The sequence below is a fragment of the Ovis aries genome, chromosome 7, assembly GCF_016772045.2.
Source record: "Ovis aries strain OAR_USU_Benz2616 breed Rambouillet chromosome 7, ARS-UI_Ramb_v3.0, whole genome shotgun sequence".
Lineage (NCBI taxonomy): Eukaryota > Metazoa > Chordata > Mammalia > Artiodactyla > Bovidae > Ovis > Ovis aries.
In genome coordinates, this window is record NC_056060.1 from 97,763,854 (window position 1) to 97,779,522 (window position 15,669).

The window sequence follows — 15,669 nt, forward strand, 5'->3', positions numbered from 1 at the left end:
GAAGGAATGATGCTAAAGCTGAAACTCCAGTACTTTGGCCACCTCATGTGAAGAGTTGACTCATTGGAAAAGACTCTGATGCTGGGAGGGATTGGGGGCAGGAGGAAGAGGGTACAACAGAGGATGAGATGGCTGGATGGTATCACTGACTCGGTGGACATGAGTCTGAGTGAACTCCGGGAGACGGTAATGGACAGGGAGGCCTGGCATGCTGTGATTCATAGGGTCGCAAAGAGTCGGACATGACTGAGCAACTGAACTGAAATGAACATTTTGATGATCTGATCTAAGTCATTTCAAAGTCATGTCTGACTCTCTGCGACCCTGTGGACTATAGCCTTTCCAGTTCCTCTGTCCATGGGATTTTCCAGGCAAGAATAATGGAGTGGGTTGCCATGTCCTCCTCCTGGGGATCTTCCCAACCCAGGGATCAAACACATGTCTCTTACGTCTCCTGCACTGGTAGACAGGTTCTTTACCACTAACACCACCTGGGAAGCCCTTATTCTATATCCCAGAACTTCATTCTATGATCATAATATTCAGTTTTGACACCTCAAAGAAATGCTAATTTTAAGACTCATCTGTTATTACTCAGTCAAATGTATATCTGGTATGTCTCTGGTAAAAATAAAAAATACTCAATATAAAAAATAATACCCTGGAAAATAATATGCTATCATGCTATTAATGATCTCTAGATATTAAGATTATGAGTAAGTTCCAACTCTACAGTTTTCTACAGTTTCCAAATTTTCTATAGAGAGTATACATTATCTTTAAAATCCCAAAAAGCATCTCTTTCAAAGCTATAGAAATAGGTATTATATCTCTCATTCAGAAAATAAAGAAACTGTTACATTTTAAACCTGAGTGATCTATCAAATAATCTGAGAAAAGAGGGGTAGAACTGATACTAAAATCCAGGTCTCTTGTGATGCCCAGATCTACAGTTCAACAAAATAATGTAAAAGTTCTTTAAGAATATAATTTTTCAGTTCAGTTCAGTTCAATTCAGTCGCTCAGTCATGTCCGACTCTTTGCAACACCATGAATCGCAGCACACTAGGCCTCCCTGTCCATCACCAACTCCCAGGGTTCACTCAGACTCATGTCCATCAAGTCCGTGATGCCACCCAGCCATCTCATCCTCTGTCGTCCCCTTCTCCTCCTGCCCCCAATCCCTCCCAGCATCAGAGTCTTTTCCAATGAGTCAACTGTTTGCATGAGGTGGCCAAACTACTGGAGTTTCAGCTTTAGCATCATTCCTTCCAAAGAAATCCCAGGGCTGATCTCCTTCAGAATGGACTGGTTGGATCTCCTTGCAGTCCAAGGGACTCTCAAGAGTCTTCTCCAATACCACAGTTCAAAAGCATCAATTCTTCAGCGCTCAGCTCTCTTCACAGTCCAACTCTCACATCCATACATGACCACAGGAAAAACCATAGCTTTGACTTAAAGGCATATAATTAGGCAAAACATCTCTATCAGTTGATGGCATGATTTTTCAAACTTTAAATGACAAGATTAAGATCACTGAGAGTAAACCACAGTCCATCCTATCAGAAAAACATACGTGTATTACAGGAGAAACAGGGCCTATAGGCGAGGTGGACCAGAGTAGCAGCCCAGTTTCTGAAACTCCCCACAATACTCCTCCTGAAACCAAACAGACCAATCTGATGATGGAAATTAAAACCCACAGACAATATCCCCGTCAAAACCAGGTGACAGCGAGTCCCCAGGAGTCTCGCAGCACCGGGACCAGGCAGGATCAGCAGACAGAATGTGGGAATGGTGGAGGTGACAGGTGACCAAGAGGCACTCATTCCACAGGGGCAGACCCTACCCTGAGTGGAAGCACTGACAGCAACTGGCTAAAGGGGAAATGTCTTCACAGGCTGGAAATTGGGGCCAAGGCCCCAACAATAAATTCACGAGGAGGTTAAACACAATACTGTGACAGTTTAAACCAGATTGGTCCAACAGGAATACAATGTGAGCTATACAAAGTAATTTTAAATCTTCTAGTAGCTACATTTAAAAAAAAAATTTTAATCATGTATTTATGATTAAATACTATCATTCAACACATGTAATCAATATGGAAAATCATTACTAACTTAGTTTTCTATTAACACATCTTTAAAGTCCAGTGTGTGTTTTACACTTTTAACACTCCTCAGTTCCGACTAACCACATTCCAAGCGTCCCATAACACCTGTGGCTAGTAGTCCCCATACCGAACAATGCAAACTGAAACTCTTCACTGTTTCAGAAATAGGCAGGAAATAATCTAAGCTATGGATTTTCCAGAAGTCATGTATGGATGTGAGAGTTAGACCAATAGGAAGGCTGAGCACCAAAGACCCTTTTGAACTGTGGTGTTGGAGAAGGAATTTGAGAGTCCCTTGGACTGCAAGGAGGTCCAACCAGTCCATTCTGAAGGAAATCAGTCCTGAATATTCATTGGAAAGACTAATGACAAAGCTGAGGCTCCAGTACTTTGGCCACCTGATGCGAAGAGCTGACTCATTTGAAAAGACCCTGATGCTAGGAAAGACTGAAGGCAGGAGGAGAAGGGGACGACAGAGGATGAGATGGTTGGACGGCATCATTGCTCCAATTCATGTCCATTGAGTCAAACTCTGGGAGATAGTGAAGGACAGGAAAGGCTGGTGTGCTGCAATCCACGGGGTCACAAAGAGTCAAACCCAACCAAGAGACTGCTGCTGCTGCTGAGTCGCTTCAGTTGTGTCCAACTCTGTGCGACCCCATAGACGGCAGCCCATCAGGCTCCTCTGTCCCTGGGATTCTCCAGGCAAGAATACTGGAGTGGGTGGCCATTTCCTTCTCCAATGCATGCATGCGTGCTAAGTCGCTTCAGTCGTGTCCGACTCTGTGCGACCCTATGGACAACAGCCCCCAGGCTCCTCTGTCCCCAGGATTCTCTAGGGAAGAATACTGGAGGGGGTTGCCATAGACTAAACAACAACAAATCCTTTCTGGAATGGTAGAGTCTCACCATGAGAATAAGCTCCTTGAATCAGAATCCAAATAGAGCAGGAACACTTAGGGTGAGGGAGAGACAACACTGCCTTCATAATTTCTAAAATGTAAACACTACTCTGCCCCTTAATCTAAATAAAATCATGTTTTGTATTTCTGAACGTTGACACAACATTTCAAAAGTCATCAATACATTATTACATTGGCATAGAAAGATTCCCAAAATACATACCTTTCAAAGAAAAAAAGGAATGAAGTACCATTTATACACGCTTTGGTTAAGTAAATACAAGAGAGCAACCTTCTGAAAATATAATCAAAAGGGGAAAAGCAGGCAAAAACAAAGGTGCCATCGACTGTCTGAGCAACAAACCAGAAACTGTTCATTCTCAAAGTAAAACATTCCTTACCCTATTACATCAATCACCTTCAAGAGCTCAGGGTCAAGCAGCATAGAAGCAGAAATGGGCTCCCAGAGATTATCACTCGCTATGATTTTCACGTGCTGGAGACCTTGATGGTTCAGCATTCTTCTTAACACCTTTCAGAGAGAGAACCAGAACACAAGAAAGGTTAAAAATGAGTTTTCAGCTGCTGACTTATGACCAAGTGAGCTCAAGTGTCTTCAGATTCAACAAGCAGGATGAGAGTGTCTACACTATTTCTCAATAGAAATGTGCCCCATGTGGAGAGGTAAAAAGCACTATCACTAAAATAATCTACTTCATGGGAATGTAAAAAGAAAAAAAAAAAAAAACCCAAGAGGCAAAAATATTTTAGAGGGATTTTCCCTCTGACTTTAAAATCACGTTTAGCCATAGAAAATTTGGGTGCAATGGTGGAACTTTTTTTTTGAAAAATCAGAGCAGTAATATCCATAAAAAACCACTACTCTGATATGAATTCTTACAGGAATTTTCTTATGCAGACACAGTAAATTGGGGTCAAATTAAATACACATTGCCTGGTGGGCTCTAGGGGGTTGTAAAGTCAGACACAGCTAAACACACACACTAAAAATGCTTTAACTTTTCATTTTATTTTGAGCATTTTCCAATGTCTTTAAATATTCTGCCATTACTTAAAATATTACAAGTATCAGAATTCTGCATCATGCTGTAAGTAGAAATAAGAAATTTTCTATTTTTATCCTCAACGCTTTCATACGCATACACAGCACAGGCAATAAAAGCAGTCTGTAGGACGACCCACCCACCAGATTAAAGACAACAAGCTAAACTGTAACAGGAATAAATTCACAGAGCACAGAGCGCTTTGTTTTGTGCTTGGGCCCCAAGAGGGCCCTGAAATAGGCACAAGACAGGGTCCTCACCGTCCAGTGGCAAGCACACCCACCAGCACGCTAACACTAACAGGGTGTCCTAGGAAATCACAGAGTGGTCCATACTGAGATGTATGGACTGCCAATACATGCAGCAAGACCCTCGAAGAGGGGACATCATTTCACCAAGGAGCAGAAGATGCCGATTTCTAAACAGTAGTTCTCGATAGATGGCTGTGTGTGAACTTACTGCGACACCCCCATGTACTCTGAACTATCAGGCTCATGGCTGCAGGTGCTCAGTAAATATTCATTAAGGGGGAACAAAGAATTTCACAAGCTCTCTTTTCACATTCTGAGTTTTCTGAACTAAAAAAATTTCCAAATAATGTGCTCTCATCAATTCCACTCTGAAAGCAATCTGAACAGATCCTTAGAGATCAACTAACTCTAGAGGCGGACACAACTTGGCGTATAAACAACAAACAACTCAAGATTCAGTAGGACCGAGAATCCTGAGCCCCTGTTAGGAGACCAGCTTGAGTCTCATGACTCTGAGGTTCTGTCTTACTCTTACAGAGAGCAGGGAGAGCAACTCAGTCACATCTGTAGTTATCACGATGATGTATCTATTTTTTCTAATTCTATTCCTAGACCATCATCTCTAAAATCGCTTACTGTTTACTATGGTATATTCAAATAATATTCTAAAATATACAAATCTAGAAACTGTATTTTATACATAAATTGCCAAAATGAGGATGAAAGCAGCATTCTTTGAGCAAAGCTTTATCTAATGTATTCCAAATGTTTTTGCTATAGAATCTTTCCCTTTCCACCCTCCCTCTCCCCGCTCAAAAGTCTAGACAGAAATATTATTTATAAGATAAATGAAAAGGATGCTGTTTTGCGTGAACTGAACGAGGGTCCAGAGACATCCATTTCCATTCACTACACTCAGATCCTATAAGGGATTTTCCAGACACAACTGAAAAACAAAGTCAATTATAAATACAATGTAGTGAAGTTGCTCAGTCGTGTCCAACTCTTTACAACCCCATGGACTGTAGCCTACCAGGCACCTCTGTCCATGGGATTTTCCAGGCAAGAATACTGGAGTGGGGTGCCATGTCCTTCTCAAGGGGCCTTCCTGACACAGGGATCGAATCCAGGTCTCCCGCATTGCAGGCAGATGCTTTACCATCTGAGCCACCAGGGAATCCCAAATACAATGTAAACAGCAAAAATAAAAGAAAAAAATAGCCTTGCCATCTTCACATACATTGCTTATTTCTACTATATTTATTTCTACTCTTAAAGACAAATCCTTATTATTTCCAGGGGCCATCTTACTATACTATATGGAATACATATTCATTAAGCTTATTGAATCTGAATACCTGCATTCATGTGCCATTATTGAACTCTCTCTCATGGGCCTTTTAACAAACAGGACACAGATTCTAGGAAAATATCACTACAAAAATGGCAAATGCAAACTACAAGTTAGTTCCTAAGATGTGTTCCTGCAGGCAAACTATAGTTTGAGAGAAAAGGAAACGAAGTCTAAAACATTTAGAACACTGATGATGAGTCTTGGAATAGGAATTAGTCTTTCAAATCAGGCAAGCTGAATTAGAATGCAAAGGAATACGCAACAGGCTCTTAATAGTAAAAACAAATAAATAAAACAACCACCTTAGTTGCAGACCATTAGCTTAAAACAAAAATGAAACTAAATTCTAATGCTTTTAAAGCTTCTTTCAAATGAAATACACACAGCTAAAGAGAAACATATGGGCTTCCCTGGTGGCTCAGCTGGTAAAGCACCTGTCCACAATGCAGGAGACCCGGGTTTGATCCCTGGTTTGGGAAGATCCCCTAGAGAAGGAAATGGCAGCCCACTCCAGTATTCTTGCCTGGAAAATCCCAAGGACAAAGGAACCTCGTGGGCTACAGTCCATGGGGTCGCAAAGAGTCGGACAGGACTGAGCGACATCACTTTCACTTCTTTCAAAGAGAAACGTGTAATCCCAAGGTGGGGGTTGGTGGGGGGGGCGGGGACTGTGAAATGTCAAGTTTGGGAAGATGAGAGTCCATCACAGCAACGCGGTCTACCTGACTATAGGGCTACACGGCATATGGGCACTAACTTGGCTTCTGCTCTGTCTTCTTGCTGCTCTCATCAGACCTGTACTCATCCTAGCCCCAACTTGCCACTAACGACTCCTCCCCCTCCACAGCCACCCCCACCCCCACTGCCACACTCTCACCCCTTCACTGGTAATGCCTGCCCCTGCAGTTAACTTTGAGTTACCAGGCTCTGGCGGTATTCAATCCTCTCAATCTATGCCTTCTCCTCTGCACAACTAGTGACTAAATCGTGCCGCTAATCCAAAACACACCGGCCTACGGATGGCTCAGTGACCCTGCTGGTCTGATCCATCTTTCTCCACTTGCTCTGCCCCCAAACCCCTTTACTTCTCAGTCTTCACGTCTCCCCAGTGGCATGGTCTGCCTTAGCAACTTGTGGAGTTCCTATCCATCCCAGCTTAAAGATTCCAACTAGTCTTTAAATAGAATTCTCTAATCCTCAGACACAGGCATCACCTCCTCTCTGCACCCCCCTGACAAGCATAATTCTGCTAAATAAATCATGACTGATATTTCAGTTGGTCATATGGGACTCTACAGTCTCCAAATCTGAACTCTTTTTGGGTAGAAAAAACACGTTTTATCCTTGTATTCCAAGCACACATACGTTGTCTGACAAACTAGGTGTTGAGTAAATGCTTCCTGGCTGACTGATTGAATAAATAAATGAAATAAATTTAGTGGATATGACATGCTTAAAAGAATAAGACACTTTTCAATTTAAAGAAAAAAAATGTAACCATGAAATTCTATTTTTAAGAGAAAAGACATAATAAAACAAGACAGAACTATTAAGTAAACCAGAGAATATCTCCACTTGAAAAGTTAAACTGCCATGTTTTCCAGTGATGGAAAGGGCTATTACTCTCAGATTTTCCTTTCCTAAAAAACAGCAATAACAGTAGCTACCCCATAAAGGGGGCAGCAAGAATTAGAGAGAAATAAATATTTAGGGAAAGTACCTCTAAAAGAAACACACTTTGCAAATATTATTTGCTATCTATTTGCTAATCACAAATAGAAACATACAACACACTCCAATGTAACAGGAGAAAGAAAGAAACAAGAAAGAATTTCTTGTTTCCAACAAAAACAAGAATGAGATAATATACTACGAATTTGATACATGACAATGAAAGAAAAATCTGCATTTCTTGGTATTCTAAAAATCTAAATGATATAGTTGTTCCATAACAATTATCATAATTATACAAATAATGGATTTTTAAATAGGAAAATTCACCACAACTCTATAGAAAAAGGCAATTTGGGAATTAGAAGGAGTTATGTAATTTTACGTTACAACTGGCAAAACACATCACTGTGCTGTAAAAAATGCAGTGTTCCTTCTACTGATTTCCATGGAACTATAAAGGAATTTTTCACTAATAACTTAGAGATAAAAAGATTTTAAAGTTGTACAGACCTTGATATAATTAACGTCAAATGCCCTCTCATTCCAAATCTGCAAAAGAGAAAGTCAAAATATCAGAATTATAAGATTTTGTGTCAGAAAGAACACTACCACTAAGATGCCTCTTTTCTCACCATCTTTCATATTATCTGGAAAGCCATTTTTCTTACTTACTAGAATGTCCTACTGTTAAGTTTATAGATATTTACAAGAAAACATAATTTTTAATTAAAATAGTATTTTAAAAAACCTTAACATATTTGGAGGATATTTTTCAAAAAGTCACGTACTCCAGAGATTTCTAAAAATGGAATATTAAATCATTCAATAAAGATTGGCAAGACAGTGTATGCCAGGCACTACAGCAGGCACTGGACGCTTATCACTCAGGACTGTGGCAGTAATTCTTACCAGTCCCTACAAGCACACCTGAAAGCCAAGTGTTAGTAAGGACACTGCACAGGAGTCACGTCTTTAGCGCACACAGAGAATCACAACGATGTGTGACATCATGAAAGCAAACTCTTAATGAAGACAGATAAAAGGAACACGCACAAATCTCTTAGGCTTAGAATCACACAGCATGAGGTTTCGGGGGTGACACAGAACTTCGCTAAGACTTCCATTCTGCACCTGAGAGATGGGCATGGCTTCCCAATACCCTTCACTCAAGTGATTCTGGTAGTGGTGGTTCAGTCGCTAAGTTGTCTCCCACTCTTGCAGCCCCACGGACTGTAGCCCCCCAGGCTCCTCTGTCCATGGGATTCTCCAGGCAAGAATACTGGAGTGGGTTGCCACGCCCTTCTCCAGAGGATCTTCCTGACCCAGGTCTCCTGCACTGCAGGCAGATTCTTTACCAACTGGAAAGTGATCTTATCCAAGAAACTTCCTTACCATGGCGTGTGGTTAGAAGGAGTCCAAAACAGATGTGAATAACCCATTTTCTAACAGAAACATTTTCTGTGACTTTACCATAATAGAATGTTGCAAGACTCACGCCTACACTTAGTTTCACTATGGGTTAAACATATTTGGTATTTAAGAAAGTTCTCAAACACAACAAACTTTCAGTTATAATCAAGAGAAGCATAGCAAAAACAGTATGTCCTTACTTCTGGCCTCCTACAGCCCCTGGTTTGCCCTCATGGCCCATGTCGGGTCCTAGGATCCTGTAGCATACCTGCTGCAGTGTCTGCCCCTCTCACTCAGCTCCTCAAGGGCTTACTAATTGTGCTCTCCCCAGGATATATTAGTCACCATGCCTGCAACACAGTAGCAGCGCTATAATTGCTGGCTAACTGCATGAAAGCTTTTAAAATCAGTTTTGACAGCACATTTATTAGCTGCAGTGTATAGAGACCCACTGTGTGTGTATGAGGCTCCGTGGGGACACAGTGCAGGGTGGGGCATGCCTGCAGCCAGCCAACAGACCAGCTAGAAACGCAACATGTTAGGCCTCGCATTTTTAAATCATTAAAACGGGTTAAGTAACAGCTCAGGACAAGGGTAGGCATATTTCTAACAGCCTGCCTAATCAGACCCACCATTCGTATTTTTTACAGCCTGAAAGCTAAAAATGGATTTTACAATTTTAAGCAGTTACATTTTAAAGGGTTATATAATTACCAACATAATATTCTTCCTTAATATTGCCTTCTGATCCACAAAACTTAAAATATCTACTCTCTAGCACTTTTAGAAGTCTGCTACCCTCTACTTTAGGACCACGGAAGATTGAGGGAGCAAAATGAGACTAACCACTAAACTATAAAAGTAAACCCATTATTGTTGTAAGAATTATTAACAGAAAAACTAGGGAAAGCTTAGAAGAAGGAGAATTTGAGCTGGGGTGGTACCAAAACCAAAACAAAAACAGCGCAGGGAGGCATAAACTACATACAGGTTTCAAAAGTGGGAAGATTCGGATGGATGAAGAGGAAGAACCAATGATGACACGGAGGTAGTTTGTCAACAGACACCAACAGAACAATCAGTCTCAGAACACAAAGATGTCAACAAAGTGCCAGAAATTACTTTAAAAATTATAAATAAATGTTCAAAGCTTAATCATGTTCTGAAAAATATATTACTGACTCCGATGTAATCAATGTCCAGGTCGTGATAATGCTTGCACCCCACAATCCAGGTCACGATGTAGTAGGCGGTCAGCTGAAGATTGACGTACGGCCAGTTGAAGCCCTTCCCCAACCATCCAGGGAAGGACCACGGCAGCCCTGTGGAGACGAACAGGCAGAGCTGGAGCAGGTGTAAAGTACGGCACCACCAAAACCAAAGCAAAGCGAAAAGGCACCAACGCAGCCTGAGCACACAGCCAGCAAAGGGCTGACAACAGGGAGACGCGTGCCAGGCACGAATGCTCACACGCCTTTCCAGCTTCCAGGCACGGTGACTCCCTACCGATCCTCAGAGCCAGGTTCCGTGGTTCTAAGTGCTCTTTGATAAAAGAAATAAAAACAAACAAAAACCCCTTTCTCAATATTTACCAACAGAAACAAATGTAACATGTAATTTAATATCCCCACCCCTGCTAAAAAGATATTCGATGTACAATTTTTGTTCTCTGAAGGCATATCAGAGAGTTTTGAAAGGCTTATGCTTAACCTGGCGCCTCAGACAGTAAAGAATCCTCCTGCAGTGCAGGAGACCCTGGTTTGATCCCTGGGTCAGAAAGATCGCCTGGAAAAAATGGCTACCCACTCCAGTATTCTTGCCTGGAGAATTCTATGGACAGAGGAGCCTGGCGGGCTACAGTCCATGGGGTCACAAAGAGTTGGACATGACTGAGCAACTAACACTATGCTTAACTACTCTGTGAAGCAGGTACAGTACAAATTCCTCACTCACTAGTACATCTTCTTGCAACTTGAAGCTATTTAAATACTAATTAGTAAGTGCCGGGGGCCAGTGTGAGGAATTCCACCCATGGCAAAGGTCATGAGGAAGGAGGCTTGGCATACGCAAAGGCGTGATCAAGGCTCAGGAAACCCCCTGTTCCCGAGCATCTACCCCAAAACCAGAGTCTGTTTTATGCTCTCACCTACACCTCTGACTTTACGGGGGGCTCTCCCCCATCACCGTTTCTCTTGGAGAAGGAGTAAACGTGCAGCTCCAAGGCAATAAAAATTCCTGGGCGTGACAAGAGTGTTTCAGCTTACAGACTCCTCTGAAGGTTATCTAGCCCACCTGTATAGGTTTGTCCGGCCACATGTGATTGTTTACAGCCTCCAAATCTGAGAGGCATGAGATGTTTTAGACTTACTAAAGGCAAATTATTTTCAGGAGTTGGAAATTATTAGTATAGTGGGTTGGTTAGGAATTATATTGGTGAAGGGTTTTTCATTTGTTGTGTCAATAATTGCTGCTAATTCCCTGCTCTGGGTGGGACAAGGATGTCTCAGGTCAAACCTCTCTGCTGACAGACTAGCTTGTGTGACAGGATTATCCATACTCCTGCCACATGATTGTTTACTACCTCTCAACTGTAAACAGCACAGAGAGTTTTGGAGTATTTTGAGAGTCTTAATTAGCATAGGACTTTTTCTTCTTGTTGAGTCAGTGATTGCCGCCAGGCCTCCGTATCCTTAGGCACCTGGGAATATATTAATCAATGTATTTGGAATATAGCAAAGGAAATATAGTAGTTTTTGATGTTAGCAATACTAGACTTTTTGAGTTAATGGATTTTCTCTTTTATAATAGATCACTGTATTTTGTTATAAATCACTGTGTCCTTGCTATGTAAGAATGTAACTTTATCATATCTTAAGACTAAATAGATCTTAAGGGGAGCATTGGTGAAAGGATTTTCATTTGTTGGGCTGATGTTTGCTGCTAAATCTCCATGTTCCCTACCCTTATAATGAATATAACTAGCATATAGGAAGAAATAAGTATTAACCTTTAAGCATATAGGAGAAATAAGTATTAACCTTTAAGACTAATCATGTTAACCTTGGGTTAAATAAATTCCTTTCTTGATTGTAACTCACTACACCCTCACCCTATAGGAATGTAACTTTATTTGGAGGGTGGTGCCTGGTTTAAGAAAAAACACCCTTGGAAGAAATAAGTTTTTTGGTTATCAGAAAGAAAGGATCATAAAATGTCAGCAGGTCTCACTCATGGCCAGAAGATGATGTAATATCCCTAAGACCTTTTTTTTTACATTTATGTGAAGCACCTGATTTTGATAAAGGTCAGGACTGCTGACCCCCACGTGACTCTATTCATCCCTATGTGTAACAAAAGGGATATAAGCAAACCCCAAAATAAAGAAATCGGATCAGTTTCCGGAAAGACTGATTCCCCCATGTCGCTTCTTTCTTGCTCCCGTTTTTCTGGCTGAATTCCCATCTGGAGCATGGATGCTATTCCACGTAATCCAAGTTATTCAGCCTCTTTTTCTCCACTGATCTTCCTACTACACTATCCATTTCTAATCTCTCTATATCTGTGATTAAATATGTATTTTTCCAAAGACGCCGACTCCGTCCCCACCTTTGAATCACCCTGGATCCGCCGGGGCTGGACCCCGGCAAGTAAGGTAATCAAATTTTGCAAAACTAGTTTTTCTTTATGGCAATATAACTGCCAGTGACTCAGTAGGGAAATACCCCTTTGTTATATGATATTGAACAAATAATCCACATTCTTCTAATACCCAAGTTATTATTAAGTTTAAAAAAAAGGGAGAGGAAGAAAAGAAGCACTAATTATGATTCTAAATCCTAATTCTCTTACTAATATATTAAAATAAGGTCAACATTAAGTTCCTTAACTGTTAATATATGATAACTATCTAGTTTACCACTGGAAAAAAAAATCAAAATGACAAAATGCTTATTTTTCTAAACTCCAGAAGAATGCCTAAGCTGTATCTACACAAGAAATGTGACATTAAAATAATGAAATGTTTTAAAACAGTGAAATGCCAAATACATTCTGAAGGCCCGCCATGAGTAAGTCTTTGTTAGGACAGGGTTCAGCCTGCCAGATTTTCTGCATTTAAATGAGAACTGACCTTGAAAGCAGCCCAGGGGTTAAGTATGTACTGAAGTCAATGAGGCTTTTTACTGCCCAATTTCTGAAAACTCTTACTAAAGTCCATTTACACAGAACACACTGACTCCTCACTTTTTTTACTTAGAAAAACTTACGCTTGTCCTTTGATGGTTGAAAATGATTTTTAAAATAACGTGAAGTTAACCCCTATAAACTAAGACCATCAGCAAGAAAAACGCAAAAAGATTGTCTGAGGAGGCCTTACTAATTAGCTGAGAAAAGAAAAGAAGCTAAAGGCAAAGGAGAAAAGAAAAGAAGCTAAAGGCAAAGGAGAAAAGGAAAGATATACCCATTTGAATGCAGAGTTCCAAAGAATAGCAAGGAGAGATAAGAAAGCCTTCCTCAGCCACCAGTGCAAAGAAATAGAGGAAAACATTAGAATGGGAAAGACTAGAGATCTCTTCAAGAAAATTAGAGATACCAAGGGAACATTTCATGCAAAGATGGGCACAGTAAAGGATAGAAATGATATGGACCTAACAGAAGCAGAAGATATTAAGAAGAGGTGGCAAGAATACACAGAAGAACTATACAAAAAAAGATCTTCATGACCCAGATAACCATCATGGTGTGATCACTCACCTAGAGCCAGACATCCTGGAGTGCAAAGTCAAGTGGGCCTTAGGAAGCATCACTATGAACAAAGCTAGTGGAGGTGATGGAATTCCAGTTGAGCTATTTCAAATCCTAAAAGATGATGCTGTGAAAGTGCTGCACTCAATAAGCTAGCGAATTTGGAAAACTCAGCAGTGGTCACAGGACTAGGAAAGGTCAGTTTTCATTCCAATCCGAAAGAAAGGCAATGTCAAAGAATGTTCAAACTATAGCACCTTCACACTCATCTCACACGCTAGCAAAGTAATGTTCAAAATTCTCCAAGCCAGGATTGAACAGTACGTGAACCGTGAACTTTCAGATGTTCAAGCTGGATTTAGAAAAGGCAGAGGAACCAGAGATCAAATTGCCAATATTCACTGGATCATCAAAAAAGCAAGAGAGTTCCAGACAACATCTATTTCTGTTTTATTGACTATGCCAAAGCCTTCGACTGTGTGGATCACAACAAACTGTGGAAAATTCTTAAAGAGATAGAACACCAGACCACTTTATCTGCCTCCTGTATGCACGTCAAGAAGCAACAGTAAGAACCAGACATAGAACAGACTAGTTCCAAATTGGGGAAGGAGTATGTCAAAGCTGTATATTGTCACCCTGCTTATTTAACTTATATGCAGAATACATCATGAGAAATGCTAGGCTGGATGAAGCACAAGCTGGAATCAAGATTGCTGGGAGAAATATCAATAACCTCAGACATGCAGATGACACCACCCTTATGGCAGAAAGCGAACAGGAACTGAAGAGCTTCTTGATAAATGTGAAAGAGGAGAGTGAAAAAGTTGGCTTAAAGCTCAATATTCACAAAACTAAGATCATGGCATCCGGTCCCATCACTTCATGGCAAAAAGATAGGGAAACAGTGGAAACAGTGACTGACTTTATTTCTGGGGTCTCCAAAATCCCTGCAGATGGTGACTGCAGCCATGAAATTAAAAGACACATGCTCCTTGGAAGAAAAGCTATGACCAATATAGACAGCGTATTAAAAAGCAGAGATACTACTTTGCCACCTAGTTAAGGCTGTGGTTTTTCCAGTAGTCACATATGGATGTGTGAGTTGAACTATAAAGAGAGCTGAGCGCCAAAGAATTGATGCTTTTGAACTGTGGTGTTAGAGAAGACTCTTGAGAGTCCCTTGGACTGCAAGGAGATCTAACCAGCCCATCCTAAAGGAAATCAGTCAGGAATATTCATTGGAAGGACTGATACTAAAGCTGAAACTCCAATACTTTGACCACCTGATGTGAAGAACTGACTCATTGGAAAAGACCCTGATACTGGGAAAGATTAAAGGTATGAGGAGAAGGGGACGACAAAGGATGAGATGGTTGGATGGCATTACCGACTCAATGGACATAAGTTTGAGTAAACTCCAGGAGTTGGTGATGAGCAGGGAAGCCTGGCATGCTGCAGTCCATGGAGTCACAAAGAGTCGGACACGACTGAACAACTGAACTCAACTGAAGCCGTATAAAAAGGACCTCAATAAATCACACAATTTAGCCTGAATGTGTAAGCCTATTTGAAATAACCAAAGTCATTTCAAATGATAAAAGTGTGCTTCTGTGTGTGTTTGAAATCTTTTATAGGACTGTACACTGCTACAGGAGAACAGTACAAGGAGCACAGTCCCATGTGAGGAATCATCCTGCTACCAGAATTTAAGCTCCACAAGGAAAGGACTGTTCTAGGCACCCCCGCCTCGGGCAGTGACCACCACATCCTTGAGCTTCAAAACAAACAAGAACAAAAATCACTTCTCTATGCACCTCTTTTAGAAATGGGATCCACTGATGTATGTAACACACAATTTCGCAGGTTAATTGGGATATACTGCAGTTGACTATAAACTAGCACCTCCATCTACCTCTACAAGGATTAACCATGGGTGCTGTACTGCCGATTTTCAATATCCCCTGAAAGGAGTTCAGGGTGGAGAGCAGAAATGAAGCACTCTGTGATACATACTTTCAGGAGCCCATTTTGTGAGTCCAATTCTTGTATCTCCTCGTCTCTTGAAAAGCACTAAACTCCTCTATGGCATGCCTGCCCCTCGTGACCGGCAGAAACCTTCCACAAAAATGTAAGCCTGACTGCACGTGCTCCC

General features: G+C 41.1%; 1 protein-coding gene across 9 annotated transcripts in view; it reads right to left on the reverse strand.

The window, feature by feature from the left end:
• GALC (galactosylceramidase) overlaps positions 1 to 15,669 on the reverse strand; it is a 57,076-nt gene that overhangs the window by 26,651 nt on the left and 14,756 nt on the right. For all 9 annotated transcript variants that reach the window (XM_027972099.2, XM_060418682.1, XM_060418685.1 and 6 more), the window contains 3 exons: positions 9,954 to 10,093; positions 7,872 to 7,910; positions 3,420 to 3,550 (listed from right to left, as the gene is read on the reverse strand). In XM_027972099.2, the coding sequence (XP_027827900.1) occupies positions 3,420 to 3,550; positions 7,872 to 7,910; positions 9,954 to 10,093 (310 nt within the window). The remainder of the gene's footprint in view (positions 1 to 3,419; positions 3,551 to 7,871; positions 7,911 to 9,953; positions 10,094 to 15,669) is intronic.